Source organism: Cyprinus carpio, chromosome B16 (assembly GCF_018340385.1).
Source record: "Cyprinus carpio isolate SPL01 chromosome B16, ASM1834038v1, whole genome shotgun sequence".
Lineage (NCBI taxonomy): Eukaryota > Metazoa > Chordata > Actinopteri > Cypriniformes > Cyprinidae > Cyprinus > Cyprinus carpio.
The window spans coordinates 11,337,888-11,355,691 of record NC_056612.1 but is presented as its reverse complement, the minus strand read 5'-3'; the positions used below and the strand labels follow the sequence as shown (position 1 = coordinate 11,355,691).

At 41.5% G+C, this 17,804-nt stretch overlaps 1 protein-coding gene across 2 annotated transcripts; it reads left to right on the top strand.

Moving 5' to 3' along the window:
• The first annotated feature begins 607 nt into the window (after positions 1–607).
• Positions 608–17,687, top strand: LOC109105208 (mucin-3A-like). 2 transcript variants are annotated; one of them, XM_042740723.1, is made up of 15 exons: positions 608–705; positions 1,445–5,593; positions 5,739–5,942; positions 6,847–7,935; positions 8,457–8,579; positions 8,695–8,838; positions 8,944–9,063; positions 9,152–9,307; positions 15,057–15,181; positions 15,269–15,401; positions 15,495–15,646; positions 16,299–16,395; positions 16,549–16,710; positions 16,806–16,969; positions 17,121–17,687. In XM_042740723.1, the coding sequence occupies exons 2-15, from the start codon at positions 1,585–1,587 to the stop codon at positions 17,235–17,237; spliced, it is 6,795 nt and encodes a 2,264-aa protein (XP_042596657.1). In that variant the 5' UTR covers positions 608–705; positions 1,445–1,584; the 3' UTR covers positions 17,238–17,687. The 2 variants fall into 2 exon arrangements, with proteins under 2 accessions (XP_042596657.1, XP_042596658.1); XM_042740724.1 differs by lacking the exon at positions 608–705 and having other exon boundaries at positions 1,335–5,593; positions 15,060–15,181.
• The last annotated feature ends 117 nt before the right edge of the window (positions 17,688–17,804 follow it).

Below are 17,804 nucleotides of genomic sequence, written 5' to 3'. Positions count from 1 at the left end.
AGGAGGGCGTGGACGAGTCTTAACTTTTATAAAGAATATCACTTTGGGTTTGAGACTCTAGTCTTTGCAACTTTAGGGATCTTATCTATGCACGAACAGCTTGTAACACTCCAAAGACAAAGGAAAACTTGAAATCGAATCATATGACCCCCTTTAAAGTATAAATCATGCTATTTAAAACATTTTAGTTTGATCCTACAATTATTACAAACCTGAAACCTGATTATAGCAGGATGTTTGGTTAAACTGTCCATTAAATCAGCATGGTGGTTGTAATATGTAAAAAACAGATGCCACATTATACATTTTTAATGTTTGTCTTTTGCCATTATATTGGTAAAAAAGGGCATAATTCTAGAGAACAGCATTCATCTTAAGCAATAACTGATAAACAAAGGTGAGAGACTGCTAATCGCAGATAGATTAAAAAAACTCTGTAAGCATGTTAAATGATTAGGGAATTTCTTACCAGAAGAAAACACCCATAAAGTCATTCAGGAGCAGGAAATATACTCAATGTAAACTGGCAAGGAGGCGGAGTATGAAAAAACTTTAAGTAGGAGATTTGATTGCCCCGGGTCCTTTGGCTAGTGGAGCTAGGGTCTCTCTTTCTTCATTAACCTCAATCAGTCACAGGAGGTTCTTAAAGCTGATAGAAGGAGCTTCATACAACACTGAGCAGGAAAGAAGCAGCTCCGAACACAGGTAAGACACATTCTATTACACATTATTATAATCATTGTATTCATTGCCACCATCAATAATTGGCAGTAAGAACTGCATTTATTTTAAGTGGGCTGGATGTTTTGTACTGTAAAATAATGGTCAGTTTAAGATTGGTGGATATTAAGAATTGTAGATGTTAGATAAGAATCAAATAATAAAAATATTTTTTTAAGGATCAATGTGTATATTTATTCATATTTATGCATGCTATTAATAATTTATATATATATGTGTGTATAGTTTATCAGTTTTCAATAAAAAATAAATAAAATAAAATAAAATAAACTATGATTTTTAGGCCAGTCTAAACAGAAGCCTTTGTGAAAGTTTTACTTCATCTCCAATTAATAAATATTTTTTTGGATGCTTCTGTGGTGAGCGCTTGAATATACTGGAGTATTTTTTTAAACTGGAAACTGGCCCTGGTAGTTTTCAGTTGGCCTAAGTAAAGATTATATAAGAGCTGAGTCAAAGACATACAGTCCCTGTGAGAGGAGGACAGTACGCCTCTGTTTCTGCGGTACATTCCCTCTGCTGATAGAAGTTTGAGGGCTTTTTCCAAAAATGCAGTCTTGAGCTCAGCCAGCCCAGCTCATCTTAGCCTGACATACATTTAATAGGCATGTATTTTATTTACACAAATTTGAGCAATGAATGAATGAAGGTGTGAAGAAAACTGCATGCAAAGACAAACTAACTCAGCTATTCTCTTTTTCAGGAATCACATCCATTATATCACAAATACCTTTAAGATAGTTGAGGAAAATATATCTAAAAAAAAATAGCATTTTAGGCTTTATATAATAAGTTCAAACCATTTATTTGTATGAAAGACTTGACACCTTAATCCAGCATAAAATGTTAATCTCAATAGTTTTTATCCTCATGCTAAATCCTGTGCTTTCTCTTCAAGGCACACTTAGCGAGAATAAAAATGGCACTACCAAATCTAAGGAACACACTATTAGCCACAATATTCCCAAGCTAGTAACCACAACATTAACCACCAAAGTGAAAATCCAGACCTATGCTGCTTCTTCAAAAAGCACCAATCAGCCTCTTAATTCCACACCAAAGCCTGTTGTGGATGGTGTCCAGAAACCTGTGCCTACTCTTCAAGACACACTAAGTGAGAAGAAAAATTCTACTACTAAATCAAAATGGAATGCTATTAGTCTAAATGTTCAGAAACCAGTAACCCCATTATCAAACCCCAAAACGAAAAACCCAAGTCAATCTGCTTCCTCAAAAACTAGCAGCATTAGTCAGACTCTTTTATCCACTACAAAGCCTACTGTAGATGTTGTCCAGAATCCTGGGCCTGTTCTTCCAGGCAAACTTAATGAAAAGAAAAATTCTACTGCCAAAACAACAGCAGGCACCGGTAGTCTTAATCTTCCAAAGTTAGGATCTACAGCATTAAATACCAAGCCGAAAAACCAGACTCATCCCACTTCCTTACAAATGAGCAGCATCAATCAGACTCTTCCATCCACTACAAAGCTGGTTGCTGAAGAAATCATACTTAGCGAGAAGAAAAATTCTACTGTGAAGTCAACAGTCCAAACTATTAATGTTAATGTTAAGTCAACAGTCAATAGTGTTAATGTTAATGCTGAGAAACCAATAACTACATTATTAAAGACCAAAAAGAAAGACCAAACTCAATCTACTTCCTCAACAACTAGTAGAGTGAATCAGACTCTCCCATCATCTACAAAGCCTGATGTGGAAACCATCCAGAAACCTGTGCAAGGTGAACAAAACACAGTTAGTGAAAAGAAAAATTCTACTGCCAAAACAACAGCCAACACCGGTAGTCTTAATCTTCCAAAGTTAGGATCTACAGCATTAAATACCAAGCTGAAAAATCAGACTCATCCCACTTCCTTACAAATGAGCAGCGTCAATCAGACTCTTCCATCCACTACAAAGCTGGTTGCTGATGAAATCATACTTAGCGAGAAGAAAAATTCTACTGTGAAGTCAACATTCCAAACTATTAATGTTAATGTTTCAAAGAAAGTGGCTACATTATTAAACACCAAAACGGAAAACCAGACTCAATATACTTCCTCAAAAACTAGCAGCGTCAGTCAGCGTCAAGACATCGTCCCGAAACATGTGCCTTCTCTTCAGGACCCACTTAGTGAGAAGAAAAATTCCACTGTTAAGTCAACATCCCAAACTATTAAAGTTGCGACTACATTATTAAAGACCAAATTGAAAGACCAAATTTCCTCAAAAATTAGTAGAGTGAATCAGACTCTCTCATCATCTACAAAGCCTGATGTGGACACCATCCAGAAGCCCGTGCAAAGTGTACAAAACAAAGTTAGTGAGAAGAAGAATTCTACTACCAAGTCAACAGTCAATAGTGTTAATGTTAACTCTGAGAAACCAGTAACTACATTATTAAAGACCAAAATGAAAGACCAAACTCAATCTACTTCCTTAACAACTAGTAGAGTGAATCAGACTCTCTCATCATCTACAAAGCCTGATGTGGAAACCATTCAGAAACCTGTGCAAAGTGAACAAAACAAAGTTAGTGAGAAGAAGAATTCTACTACCAAGTCAACAGTCAATAGTGTTAATGTTAATGCTGAGAAACCAGTAACTACATTATCAAAGACCAAAATGAAAGACCAAACTCAATCTACTTCCTTAACAACTAGTAGAGTGAATCAGACTCTCTCATCATCTACAAAGCCTGATGTGGAAACCATCCAGAAACCTGTGCAAAGTGAACAAAACACAGTTAGTGAGAAGAAAAATTCTACTATCAAGTCAGCAGTCAATAGTCTTAATGTTGATGCTGAGAAACCAGTAACTACATTATTAAAGACCAAAATGAAAGACCAAACTCAATCTACTTCCTTAACAACTAGTAGAGTGAATCAGACTCTCTCATCATCTACAAAGCCTGATGTGGAAACCATCCAGAAACCTGTGCAAAGTGAACAAAACAAAGTTAGTGAGAAGAAGAATTCTACTACCAAGTCAACAGTCAATAGTGTTAATGTTAATGCTGAGAAACCAATAACTACATTATTAAAGACCAAAAAGAAAGACCAAACTCAATCTACTTCCTTAACAACTAGTAGAGTGAATCAGACTCTCTCATCATCTACAAAGCCTGATGTGGAAACCATCCAGAAACCTGTGCAAAGTGAACAAAACAAAGTTAGTGAGAAGAAAAATTCTACTATCAAGTCAGCAGTCAATAGTCTTAATGTTGATGCTGAGAAACCAGTAACTACATTATTAAAGACCAAAATGAAAGACCAAACTCAATCTACTTCCTTAACAACTAGTAGAGTGAATCAGACTCTCCCATCATCTACAAGGCCTGATGTGGAAACCATCCAGAAACCTGTGCATGGTGAACAAAACACAGTTAGTGAAAAGAAAAATTCTACTACCAAGTCAACAGTCAATAGTGTTAATGTTAAAGCTGAGAAACCAGTAACTACATTATTAAAGACCAAAATGAAAGACCAAACTCAATCTACTTCCTTCACAACTAGTAGAATGAATCACACTCTCTCATCATCTACAAAGCCTGATGTGGAAACCATCCAGAAACCTGTGCAAAGTGAACAAAACAAAGTTAGTGAGAAGAAGAATTCTACTACCAAGTCAACAGTCAATAGTGTTAATGTTAATGCTGAGAAACCAATAACTACATTATTAAAGACCAAAAAGAAAGACCAAACTCAATCTACTTCCTCAACAACTAGTAGAGTGAATCAGACTCTCCCATCATCTACAAAGCCTGATGTGGAAACCATCCAGAAACCTGTGCAAGGTGAAAAAAACACAGTTAGTGAGAAGAAAATTTCTATTACCAAGTCAACAGTCTATAGTGTTAATGTTAATACTGAGAAACCAGTAACTACATTACAAAAGACCAAAATGAAAGACCAAACTCAATCTAATTCCTCAAAAAATAGTACCACTGATCAGACTCTTCTATCCTCCTTGAAGCCTGCTGTAGATGTTGTCCAGAAACCTGTGTCTTCTCTTCCAGCAACAACTGGTGCAAAGAAAACAACTAGTAGTACCGAGTCAGTGGGACACATTATTCATGTTAATGCTTCAAAGTCAGTAAACACCAAAATGATAAACCAAACCTATTCTGTTTCATCAAAACCTAGTAACGTGGGTCAGACTCTCGTATCCACAGCAAAGCCTGTTGTAGATGTCCAGAAATCTGGTCCTTCTCTTCAAGGCACAATAAGCAAGAAGAAAAATTATACTTCCAAGTTAACGACTCAAACTATTAGTCATAATATTCCCAAGCTAACTACATTAGTGAATACCAAAACTCATCCAACTTCCTCAGAAACTAGTAGTATCGATCAGACTCTCCCATCTACCTCAAAGCTTGATGTGGATGAAAGCACACTTAGCAAGAAGAAAAATTCTACTGTAAAATCAGTATCCAAAAATATTGATGTTAATCCGCTGAAGACATTAACTACATCATTAAACATCAAAACAAAAACTAAAACTCAGTCTACTTCCTCAGAAATTAGCAATGTCAATCAGACTGTTGCATCTACCACAAAGCCTGTGGTCGATAGAGTCCAGAATCCAACTAAAGACAAACCTGCAGAGAGTTCACCAGTTAAAGTAGTCATCACTGAGGGTTGCGTTCCTCAGGAGTCTCAGACAGACTCAGGTAACGTAACCAAAGTACAAGAAACTGAGCTCAGTTTGAATCCTGGATCTCCTCTGGTAATGACTCATCACATCAACCTGGTTCAAGGAGCCTGCACAGGAAGCTGTGACACTGAGATGGCCACACTGAGAGACAGAGTTGAGTTTCTTGAGAAGGAGATGGCAGCGATCAAAAAAATGTGTAAGTAAAGTTATGCACTAATAAAGATCTTACATTTTTTTGTTAACTATAACAATGGCACTGGTAAATGGTAAAACAAGCATTAGCAATCAAAAATGTGTATAAAACTGTTCAACAGGTTATGATTCACACACTGTATCTTCAGGTGTTCAGTGTTCAGGAGAGCAATGCCCTAAAAACTGTAGTAGCCAGGGCAAGTGTGAAGATGGAAAGTGTGTTTGTTTCCAAGGCTTTAGTGGCCCAGACTGCAGTGGCAAAACCTGCCCATCTAACTGCAACAAAAAAGGGAATTGTGTGAAGGGAAAGTGTGTGTGTCAGACTGGTTATACGGGCCTTGACTGCAGTAAGGGTAAGTAAGGCATATAAGAGTATAACACTGTTAAACTTTAAAGTTAATTGGAATGGTTCACTATAAAATGAAAATCTGATAATCTGTTGTTCCAATATGATTTTCTTTCATATGGCATAAAAGGAGAATTTTATTATAATGTCCATGCTGCTGTTTTCCATACAGTGAAAGTGGAAAATTGAATGTATGTAAGATGATAAACTTTAATGGTGCTTTTTTATCATTTTAGAGCTTAAAGGTAAATGGTGAGCAGTAAGCGATTTCTGAGAAACACTGTTGAAAATTCAAATCAACAATTTTGTGAATATTTTCTAGCAGTCTGTTCTGTGTGTGTGCTGAAAAAAAAAATTGTGTCCTGGCTGTAAATAGGGGAAAAACAAAGTGAATTTTACTGATCAGACTGAGCACCACAGCACACTGGTCAGAGAAATAAACCTGGAAAAAGAAGGGTTACAATAAGTTAATATTGGAAAATCTTTCCAGCGCTGAACAGACGTGAGCATGAAGTTACTCAAACACCTGAGTAATTTTGGTTTTGTGTTGTATTAAAGAACCAAGATACGCTGTTGTAATATTAGCTATAGTAGGACTGATTAATCCACACTTGCGCAAGCTTTCTGTTACCTACTGTAAGTTGTTGCCTGTGATGGACAGCATGTTTGCGAATTTGGGGACAAAGCAATGAAAGCAAGGGTGTGTTGGATGTGTTTGGGTGTCAGTTTCAAATATCAACTGTGTTTCTCAGAAATCGCTTACTGCACTATTAACAGACCATGGTCCCAACCTATTTTCATTGTGAATAAAAGAGCAGCAGGAACATTTTGCTAAATATGTTGTGTTTCATTTTGGGCTGAACTATTCAGTTAAGAATGTATTTAAGTCTCTCTCTAAATTATTTCCCCAGCTGCTGACAAAAAGATCACAGTAACTGTTGAAACAGTGGCTTTGAAGATCCCCACTGCCAAGCCCGATACAAAACATGTGAAGACAAAGCCAGACAAGACCATATTCGTGAAAAAGACAGACACAAATGACACAAAGACAAACACCACAGCCAAGCCAACAGTGAAGCCAAGTCCAACCGTGTCTCCAGGTAAAGCCCAGTCCAATACCACAAAGAGAGACAAGTTTATTAAGACTATTGTTCAAGTTCTGCTAAACCATGAAGGTAGAAGACGTCAAGAGCAAGCAAAAAAAGGCAAAACAACAATCATAAATCTAGAATTAGACAAACAATCACAAACTGATCTCACTGACATGTCCAAGAAAAATAATCTTAAAGATAAGCCTGTCTATCAGAATGTGACTCGGAAACCTGGAAAGAAGGTTAATGGAACCTCCAAAGTTTCAGAGAATGTGTTTAAAGGCACCAAAGAATCATCTAATTCAACTGTGTCCAAGACAAAGGTCACTATTAGAACTGTAGGTGATCAAGCAAAAGAAAGCAAGACTATTAATGTTACATCTACTGGAAAAGAAAAGAAGCTAACGCACAGCAATGTAACAACAACTCTCCAAGCAGAGAAGTCATCTGATAAGCATATAAATGGGACAGGTTTTGCATCCAAAACTCATACAAGGCATTTTAATAAAACTATCAGCAGATTATCAGTCATTGGATCAGTTGAGGTTCATAATATCACTTCTACTGGGTTCATTATGTCTTGGGAAGCTCATCGAGACATTTTCAAGAACTTCACTATATCAAGAAGGGAAATCAGAGGAGGAAATGAAGATTCTGAGAAAATTCAGGATGGAGCAGCGGCTGTAAATGTAACAGATGTCCAAAGGCCCAGTTTAAACAGAACATCAACTAAAGTCCAAAGTAGCAAACCTGAAGGAAAGACTGTGAAAAATTTCTACCAAGTTCTTGCTGGTACAGCACGGTCATATCATTTCAAAGGCCTTCAACCTCAAACGCGGTACTCGGTTTCCTTGTTTGGCTCTGGTCTTGGCATACGATCCAAAATTCACCGTCTTACATTATCCACAGGTAGGTTTCCCATACTTCCTGCTTTGTTTCACTGCAATAAACACCAGTGAAGAGCATTTACTCTCCTGCGGTGTGCTGGCAGCACTTAAGTATGCTTAAATCTCTAATGAATGCATGAAATACAGTACCTTGTGCATTTTAAATATTGATGTTGGCAAGACCCACTTACTCTATTTTAGTCATAAATACTAGGCATGAGTTCAGTGACATCAGGAGCACAGAACAACCTTAGATTTTCTTTGGCTGTCAACTTAACATAGAATTTCAACTGCTAAAATTAATGATGTGTACTGTATTGGTGAATAGTGATATTCAAAATTCCCCATTAAATAACTTTAAGACTGAATGCACCAATTGATTACTTAGATGATATGGCATATTTATGCAGGAATATAAATGTCTCAGAACTCTAAAACAAACATTTGTGGTGATATTTTTAATGTCACTGGCTTCAGTTTAAACTGCACCATCTTTGAGATTTTCTTTGACTGTGCTTTATGACTTTTTGACATTTTTTCCAGGCCCTGAACCACCCACTGACTTGATGTTCAGCAATATAACAGAGACTTCCTTCTCAGTATCATGGGCAAAACCTAAAAGCATAGTAGCAGAATTTAAAGTCACATACACCAACATTGTAACTGGTACTGTAAATGTCTTTTGAGTTATCCTGCTTTTCTGCTATGACTATTAAGTGCTACTGTGTGCACCCTCACAATACATGATGATTTTACAATGCTTTACCTTTTTGTACTGCAGGTGAAAGTGGCTCCATGTCTGTTGACTCCCAGCTGTCCCATGTTCTCCTGTCTAAGCTCTCTGCTGGCTCCACCTATGATATTACTGTGAGCTCAGTTCTGGAGACACTCGAAAGCGAGCCAATCACAGCCTCTGTCACAACAGGTGTGAAGAATGCTTATTGTTTTTTGTTTCTTTTCACTCGATGTTATGGTTGACGCTGATGTTTTGGGGTCACTGATGTCTCTTTCACATTTCTATAAATCCCAGTGCCGGATTCTCCTACTGAACTAAAGGTGGTGAACATCACAGACACTAAAGCTCTCCTGGTATGGAAACCATCACAAGCTAAAGTGGACAGCTACATACTCAGTTATGGAACTACAAAATGTAAGTGCAGTCAGGGTTATTAAATTGCTGGTTCTATACTAAACCGTCATTGCTTATTCAGTTTTTTTTTTTCTTTTTTGCTTTCTAGCTCCTAATGTGACTATTACAGTGACATTATCTGGCAGTACTGTGGAGCATCAACTCAGAGGACTCCACAGATCTTCTTTATACATGGTGAAAATCAAAAGCCAAGTCAACCGGCTCCAGAGTAGCCCAGTCTCCACAACCTTCACAACAGGAAGTGGTGCGTAAACGGTCACAATTCTGTTTACTTACCTCAAGTAAACTAAATGGCACAAAATATATCTAGTTAAGGAATTTAACTCTTGTTTGTGTTGGGAACGAGACGCTGCGTCGAAACGCTTTAGGGAACGCACTTAGCGTGAGCGACTCTGAATATCGTGTGTAATCTGTCTCATGGAAGAGTGTGACGTCACGGGCGGGGTGACGTAAGCGACCAGGAAGCTATAAAGGCACATGCCGCACAGCTGGCATCAGCTTCGAGTACCAGCAAGCGCCGGCAGGGGTGCCGGGGGTATGGCTCCGAGACGCAGCGTCTCGTTCCCTCGAGGAACCAGGGTTACATACGTAACCTAGAGACGTTCCTCTTCAGGAACTCGAGCTGCGTCGAAACGCTTTGGGGTACGAGTACCAACGCTGCTAGACTACCAAACCCCTGCCTAGTGTGTATCCGAAGAGCACAGCTTAGGACGAGAGGACAGAAGCGCCTGGAGTAACTAGCATGTCTAAGCCATAAATCTTGCAACTGTAGAGGGCGTGGACCACCCCGCAGCGTTGCAGATGTCCAGCATGGATACACCTGCTAAGAAGGCCTTGGATGCCGCCATACCCCGTGTGGAGTGAGCCTTGGCTCCCAACAATGGGGGAGGACCAGAGGACTCATAGGATACGTTGATAGCCTCGACTATCCAACGACTAAGAGTCTGCTTAGATGCAGGAGAACCCCTCTTGGGGGGACCATAGCATACGAGCAATTGGTCTGTTTTTCTCCACAGGGCAGCTCTGTGGACGTATGTGTCCAGTGCTCGAGCTGGATACATACGATTAGCTTCTACTGGTCTGACTCCCGGAAGGGAGGAGGGCAGAAGGCCTGCAGTACTATTGGTTGTGGTGTGACAGAGGGAACTTAGAAACACAACCCGCTCGAGGGTATAGAAGTGCTTTGGCCATGCCGGGCGCAAAGTGAAATGAGTAGGGGCCACTGAGAGGGCCTGAAGATCTCCAACTCTCCTCAGAGAGGTAATAGACAACAGGTCAGATGTCTATCTGATATATCTTGGATCGGTTCGCATGGAGCTTTACAGAGCCTCCAACACCACAACCAAGTCCCAGGGGGGACACGGGACCGTACTGGAGGCCTCAGCCTCAGCGCACCATGGAGGAAATGTATCAGTAGGGGGTGTCTTCCCACTGATTGTCCACCGAGAGGGACATGGTAGGCCGCAATGACCGCCACGTAAACCTTTACGGTGGAGTGGGTCAACCCTGCAGAGAACCTGGCTTGTAGAAACTCCAGAACTGTACCAACTGGGCAGTTAGCTGGGTCAAGCTGGTATGCTCTGCACCATGAGGTGAAGAGTTTCCACCTCAGGGCGTACAGTTTCCTCGTTGAGGGAGCTCTGGATTGGAGGAGGGTCTCAACAACCTCGGTTGAGAGACCGGATGCTATGAGCTGTGCCCCCTCAGGGGGCCACACCCACAGTTTCCACAAGTCCAGGCGAGGGTGAATTATCATGCCCTGCGCCTGTGAGTGTAGGTCTGTCCTGATCGGTATCTCCCGAGGAGAGCCGTCGAGGAGCGAGACCAGATCTGAGAACCATACTCGGCCCGGCCAGAATGGGGCTACTAATAACAGACGAACCCCATCCCAGCGTACTCTCGCCAGAACTCCCGGGAGCAGAGCGATAGGGGAAAGGTGTACAGACGAAGCCTCGGCCAGGTCTGTACCATAGCGTCCAGTCCAAGAGGAGCTGGATGAACTAGAGAGAACCAGAGGGGACATTGCGATGTCTCGAGTCGCAAAGAGGTCCAAAAAAGATGTCCATATCTGCTTCACCACCTCGGGGTGAAGCCTCCATTCCCCGGGCCTCGGCCCCTGTCTCGACAGTATGTCTGCTCCAACATTCAACCTCCCAGGAAAATATACTGCTCTGAGCTAGAGGAGTTTATCCTGGGACCACAGAAGGATCTGGTGTGCCAGCTTGTACAAGGGGCACAAACGCAGACCTCCCTGCTGGTTGATATAAGAGACCACCGCTGTGTTGTCGGTGCGCACCAACACATGATGACCTCTCAGGTCTGGGAGGAATATTTTAATGCTTGATGCACAGCTAGCATCTCTAGACAACTGATATGCCATGTAGATTGGCGACCGCTCCACAGACCGCGGGCAGGGTGGCCACTCATGACCGCACCCCAACCAGTGAGGGATGCATCCGTCGCTAGTGTTACACGGCGACCAGGAGCTCCCAGCACCGGGCCCTGATTCAAGAACCAAGGTTTCTTCCACATGTCTAAGGCACGGAGGCAGCGCCGCGTGACCTTGATAGTTCGAAGTGGATTGCCCCTTGGGGAAAATCCCTTGGTCTTGAGCCACCACTGTAGGGGTCTCATGTACAGCAGGCCAAGAGGTATCACGTTGGACGCAGTTGCCATCAGACCCAACAATCTCTGAAATTGTTTGACAGTGAGTGACTGGCCTTCTTTGGCTCTCTCGACTGAGATGAGGATCGACTCGATACGAGCAGGGGACAATCGTGCCTGCATCGCGTTCGAATCCCATACTACGCCTAGATAGGTGGTTCTCTAAACTGGAGAAAGTACACTCTTCTTGGCGTTCAGTCTCAAACCCAGCTTCCATGTGGGCGAAAACGACATCTCGATGTCGAACCGCCATCTGCTCTGATTGAGCTAAAATCAACCAATCGTTGATATAATTTAGTATGCGGATGCCCCGCAGTCGCAGTGGAGCCATTTGAGCAGCATCCACGCACTTCGTAAATGTGCTGGGTGAGAGTGCAAGGCTGGACGGAAGTACTCAATATTGGTACGCTTCGCCCCCGAAAGCGAACCTCCGAAACTTCCTGTGTTGTGGAAGGATGTAGACATGGAAGTATGCGTCTATGAGATCTGTCGTAACAAACCAGTCCTCAGACCTGATTTGTGGTACAACATGCTCTAGAATAAGCAGTTTGAACTTCAGCCTCATTACTGAGCGATTTAACTGACGTAGATCTATGATCGGACGCAACCCCCTCATCCTTCCTTGGAACTTGTGAAATACCGGCTGTAAAACCCCGGATTCCCTGTCTTGAGGAGAGACCACCTCGATGGCCTCCTTCCCTAATAGGGTATTCACTTTTTGTTCCATAACCAGAGCCTGCTCGGGTCCGACCAACGTCGGAATAACCCCGTTGAATTTCGGCGGTAATAGCCGAACTGAATGCAATAGCCTTATTGCCATATGCAGGCCCCATTGAGATACATTTGGCAGTCATTCAAATGCTGCTAAATGATCTACTAAGGGAATCAGTCTCTCGAGACAGACCTCTGGTGTAACTGTGGCAGCTAAATCGGCGCCTGAAGTAAACACCATTCCCAGCAGCCGATCTAACTATTTTAGAGACCCCCGAAGGGGTTGCGAGCCTCTCAGCACCGCTACGCTCGCGGGCGGAAGAAACTGAGAGCAGCGCTCGCTGGAAACCGCTGCGCCCTGGAGCTCTGGCAGGGTTGGCAGATCGATTTCCCGAGGGCACTGAGGAGAGACGGGCACCGTCTAAAGCGTGTAAACACCACTCTACCCCAGTAGGGGCCGCCCTCTGCAGTCGTGACCGATGTGTCAGGACTTCTTAGCCGAGGACCTCCCAGCCTGAAGCACGGCCCTCAGATCCGGCTTAGGCTGGGAAACCCTGGCCCAGAGCGTTGCTTCAGCCACCGGTCCCGACGCGCGGGGGAGCGCGGGCGGCAACACTCTGATTTTGCGCCTCCTTAAATGAGGAGACGGTACACCGAGAGGGCTGCTCCCGCCCAGCAGCCCCTCCAGTATATATATCTTTTCAAAGTGAGATAAATGTCATTATATTCCTCAGAATTTAATGCAGTCACACAATCAGACAAGTATACACGGTCTGAATTGTGATACAATTCATATCGAAAGTGATATATCGGACTTTTCATAGTCAGGTAAACACTGAATTTAATTCCTCAGAATTAAATGCAGCTAAACAACCAAACAAGTATACATGGTCTGGCGTGGTAAGATTCAGATCAAGAATCAAAAAATTATATATCTAACTTCTTTCAGTCAGATAAATGCCTCATTTAATTCCTCAATATTAAATGGAGCCAAACAAGCAGACGAGTAAACACGGTCTGGCTTGTGATAAAATTCATATCTAACTTCTCATAGTCAGATAAATACTGAATTTAATTCCTCAGAATTAAATGCAGCTAACCAATCAGACTAGTAAATACGGTCTGGTTTGGTAAGATTCACATCAAAACTGAAAGTGATGTCATACACGCGTTGCCTCGGCAGCGCGCGAGCCGCTTAGTCACACAAACAATTTTAATCTCCTCGGAGATAAATAGCTGCAGCTGCGAGTTCACGGTCAGAGGGGGGAGGAACCGCAACGCGGGCTTCCGAGCCTCGAGAACGAACTCTTGATCTAGGGAACACGGGTGAGATAGGAAAAGCCGTCTCCAGCCCGTCCCCAGATATGCGAGAAGCACAGTCAGCCCCCTTATTTTTCCCGCGAGCTGACTACGCGAGCTGCGCTCCTCATTAATGCTGCTCGTTATAATGTTTTGGCATAATATGCTTGTGAAACTGATGCTTGTGCAACTGATGCTTGTGCAACTGATGTCTGTGCAACTGAGGTTTATGCAGCTGATGTTTGTGTAACTGCGAGCTCATCGACGCCCTCCGTGTCAATCTCCTCGGAGAAAGAAAGGCGGTGCGTCGCGGCCGTTACTCAGGTGGAAGGACCGCAGCGCGGGCTTCCGAACCCAGAGATCAGGCAGATCTGGCGGGTGAGGTAGGAGATAGGGAAGCGCCCGTCTCCATTCCCTCCAGCAGATCTATCTGCGAACCAAGCGAATGCAGGCGCCGCTCCGCCTCGGCGAAAGCGGGACCAACACCGCGAGGAACGCTGGCGAAGACCCCCTCTCGAGGAAAGCCCTCCGGGATCGAAGCGTCCGCACTGGCCGTACACAGTGCAGGCAGACGGCTCCCTCAAGAGCTGAATCAGCGTGCTTCGATCCCAGGCAGATCGCGCACAGACTGTGTGTATCCCCACTCGTGATTGTAGCGAGGGCAGGGAGGAACACACAATCTGAAACGCTGATCTGGATTCGCCTTTCAGATGTCTCATCTTAACTTTGCTCTTTGACTATTGCTTACTCTTTGAGGAGCTAATAGTGACAAACAACAATAAATAAGACTGACAAGACAGAATGACATGCACACACAGAGCGCTTGCTGAAAGACGCGAAGCTGATGCCAGCTGTGCGGCATGTGGCTTTTATAGCTTCCTGGTCGCTTACGTCACCCCGCCCGTGACGTCACACTCTTCCATGAGACAGATTACACACGATATTCAGAGTCGCTCACGCTAAGCGCGTTCCCCAAAGCGTTTCGACGCAGCTCGAGTTCCTGAAGAGGAACCACTATAGAAGTAACATAAAAGTAATTTTAGTGTTGAGACTGATAATAATTAAATGGTCAATATTAAAAGTCAATATCAGCCAATATAGGCCTAATAACATACACAAATCTATTATAGTAACTGACATCCTTAGTTTTACTTGTTATATGGTCACAGTTGGTATGACAAAATTGTGTGATGAACAGAACGAAACTGATTATTTATTACTAAAATACACCTTTTCACCATTTTAGTTCAATATTCTCTAAAGAAGCTCCCATATCTTGTTTTTATCCTCTTTTTTTTTCATGCCTGTATGTTTTCCAGCAGTGAAACTTCAGGTCTTGACTCCCGATGAGGTGACCTTTCACTCAGCTGTGATTTCATGGAAGGCTCCCCGTGTGGCTTTCAAAAGTTATAGGCTCACATACCAACTGAGCGAGGAAGTCAAGGTGATTATACCAATAACTCAATAGCACCCGAGACAAATTTAGCAGACTTCGCACAGTTTTCACTGACCCCTTGCTTTGCATTAACAGGAGGTGATTTTAAATCCATCTGTGACACGTTATGAGCTGACTGGACTGGCAGCCTTTTCAAACTATACTGTGAAAATAGATGGAGAAAGAGATGGACAGTACATCAGTTTTGTCTATGCTGAATTTACCACTGGTGTGTAATGCTCTGTTTCGTAACTAACTAAATTTCACCCTTGGTTGTGTTCTATCTTTCATAGATTTGATTTTCTTTATTCTTGCGCTGTAGCCCAGCTCCCCCACCCATACCCCACAGACTGCTCAGAGGTACAGGTCAACGGGATGAAGGAGTCAGGAGAGGCTGAGATTTACCCTGAAGGGAAGGATGGAGAGCCAGTCTGGGTCTACTGTGACATGGAGACTGAAGGAGGAGGCTGGACAGTAAGCCTGGTTTGATACCTATAGTACACCCACAGCTTTCCCCATGAAACTATTTTTGAAGCATGACATATTTTATGTTTGGATGCATGATTGTGTGTCACAAAAAAATTTTTATTTTAAAGACTAAAATTAAGAACGAATTGAATGTTATGTTTTTAAACGCTTCATTGCATGTTAATTAATATAATGTATTTTAGTTTACATTTATATTAAATGCATTTACTTGAACTTACTGTAAGTGTGTTTACATGTAATTTCATTATTATTTATATTAATATACAATCTTTAAATAGTTAAAGTGCACTGTGAAATGTACAGACAACCATTTATAGTAATCTAAAATATACTTTAATGTTTCTGTTGAAGCTTGTATGACTTGTATTTAAATGTATCTGTACACATTTGTAATGAAGTTGCAATTTAGTCAATTTAAAATATATTGTTACACTTTATTTTATTCGCACTGTCACTTTAATGTATTTTGCACACAGAAAGACAAAAGACTGTTGCTTTTATGCATTTGCATTGTTTTGATCTTATGTATTTTTTATCTAAACTGTATTGTCACCCCCCTTTTTGTGAACTGAACTGATATGTGGCCAAGTATATGGTTTTTGAATTTGAGTAAGATTTTGTTGTCTTACAAATGCAGGTATTCCAGAGGAGAATGGATGGATCTACTGATTTCTTCAGGACCTGGAGAGACTACAGTAAAGGCTTTGGTTCCCTGAGCGGGGAATTTTGGCTGGGTGAGATTTTTCACAGTCATTGTATTATATTTTTAAGGAACCCAAAAATATGTACATTGAATATATTTTCAATTTCCCAGGTTCCCACCTAAATGATATCAGTTTAACAGTTGCGGGGACTTTGAATTACATTTTTGCACCCTCTCTCAACAGGAAATGATATCCTTCACGCTCTCACCAGTCGTACACCAATGAGCCTGCGGATTGACCTGCGTTCAGGAAATGACACAGCCTTTGCTCATTATACCAACTTCAACATTAGCTCAGAGACTAACCACTATGAAATCGAGCTGTCTGGATACTTTGGCACTGCTGGTAAGAGAAAATATAATACTTCGTGAGAAAAAAAAAGCTGTTTTTATATTAAGAAAGACAATCTGACGCTCTAGATATATTTTGTCTTTTTGCAGGTGATTCCATGAAATATCACAACCGCCGTCCATTCTCCACCAAAGACAGAGATCCAAGCACTCTTAGCATCCACTGTGCTAAGGCCTACTTGGGAGGCTGGTGGTATAAAAATTGCTACAAGGCAAACCTCAATGGCCTCTATGCCTCCTACTCGGACAATAAGGTACTGCATCAGCAAACAGCAGCGTTTCTGTAGCTCAAACAAAAGTACAATGTTAAGAGCATCAAACTATAGCCATTATAGAGACACCAATAGAGCTCAAGTTACAAACCATCCACCGATTTCTGAGTATTTTTTTTTTCTTGTCTCTTAGGGTGTGGTGTGGATAGACTGGAAGGGCAAAGACGCATCCCTCCCATTTACTGAGATGAAGCTTCGACCCTCCTATATCAGTCAAACGATCCCGACAACCCCAACAACCCAAGGTTAAATCTACAGAGTGAATAGTGCACATAGTGCAAATACACTGTACAAACTTCTACACACTGCTACTTCAATATTGTATATAGGTTAACAACATAAATTACAAAACAAGCTTTGCAAAGTAAATATGCAAACAACCTCCAACCAATCACAACAACTTTTGTAAGCAAGTTTTTTTGTAATTTTTTTTTTATTATTATTATTATTTTTATTTTTTTTATGTTATGTAGACTTTATGCATGTGTCGATGTACTTGTGTTAATGGAGGTCCATCATTGATATTAACATTTCCGCTACTGGAATAACTGCACTGTCTTGATCTATTGGTACTATTTTTTAACTATTTTTTATCTTTTCATATGACTGGTTTCCTCTCTATGAAAATGTTTTATTTGGATGTTGTAGACATGTAGACAAAACCAATAAAACAAAGTACTAACCAGTCCTGGATTCAGAAGTGAGGTTTTGTGTATTATTTTTTATATTTCTTTACATATTTATCATTTCATTATATTTACTAAATGTGTTTGCTGTTATATTTCAATAGGCTACATGTATATAATATAATATTATT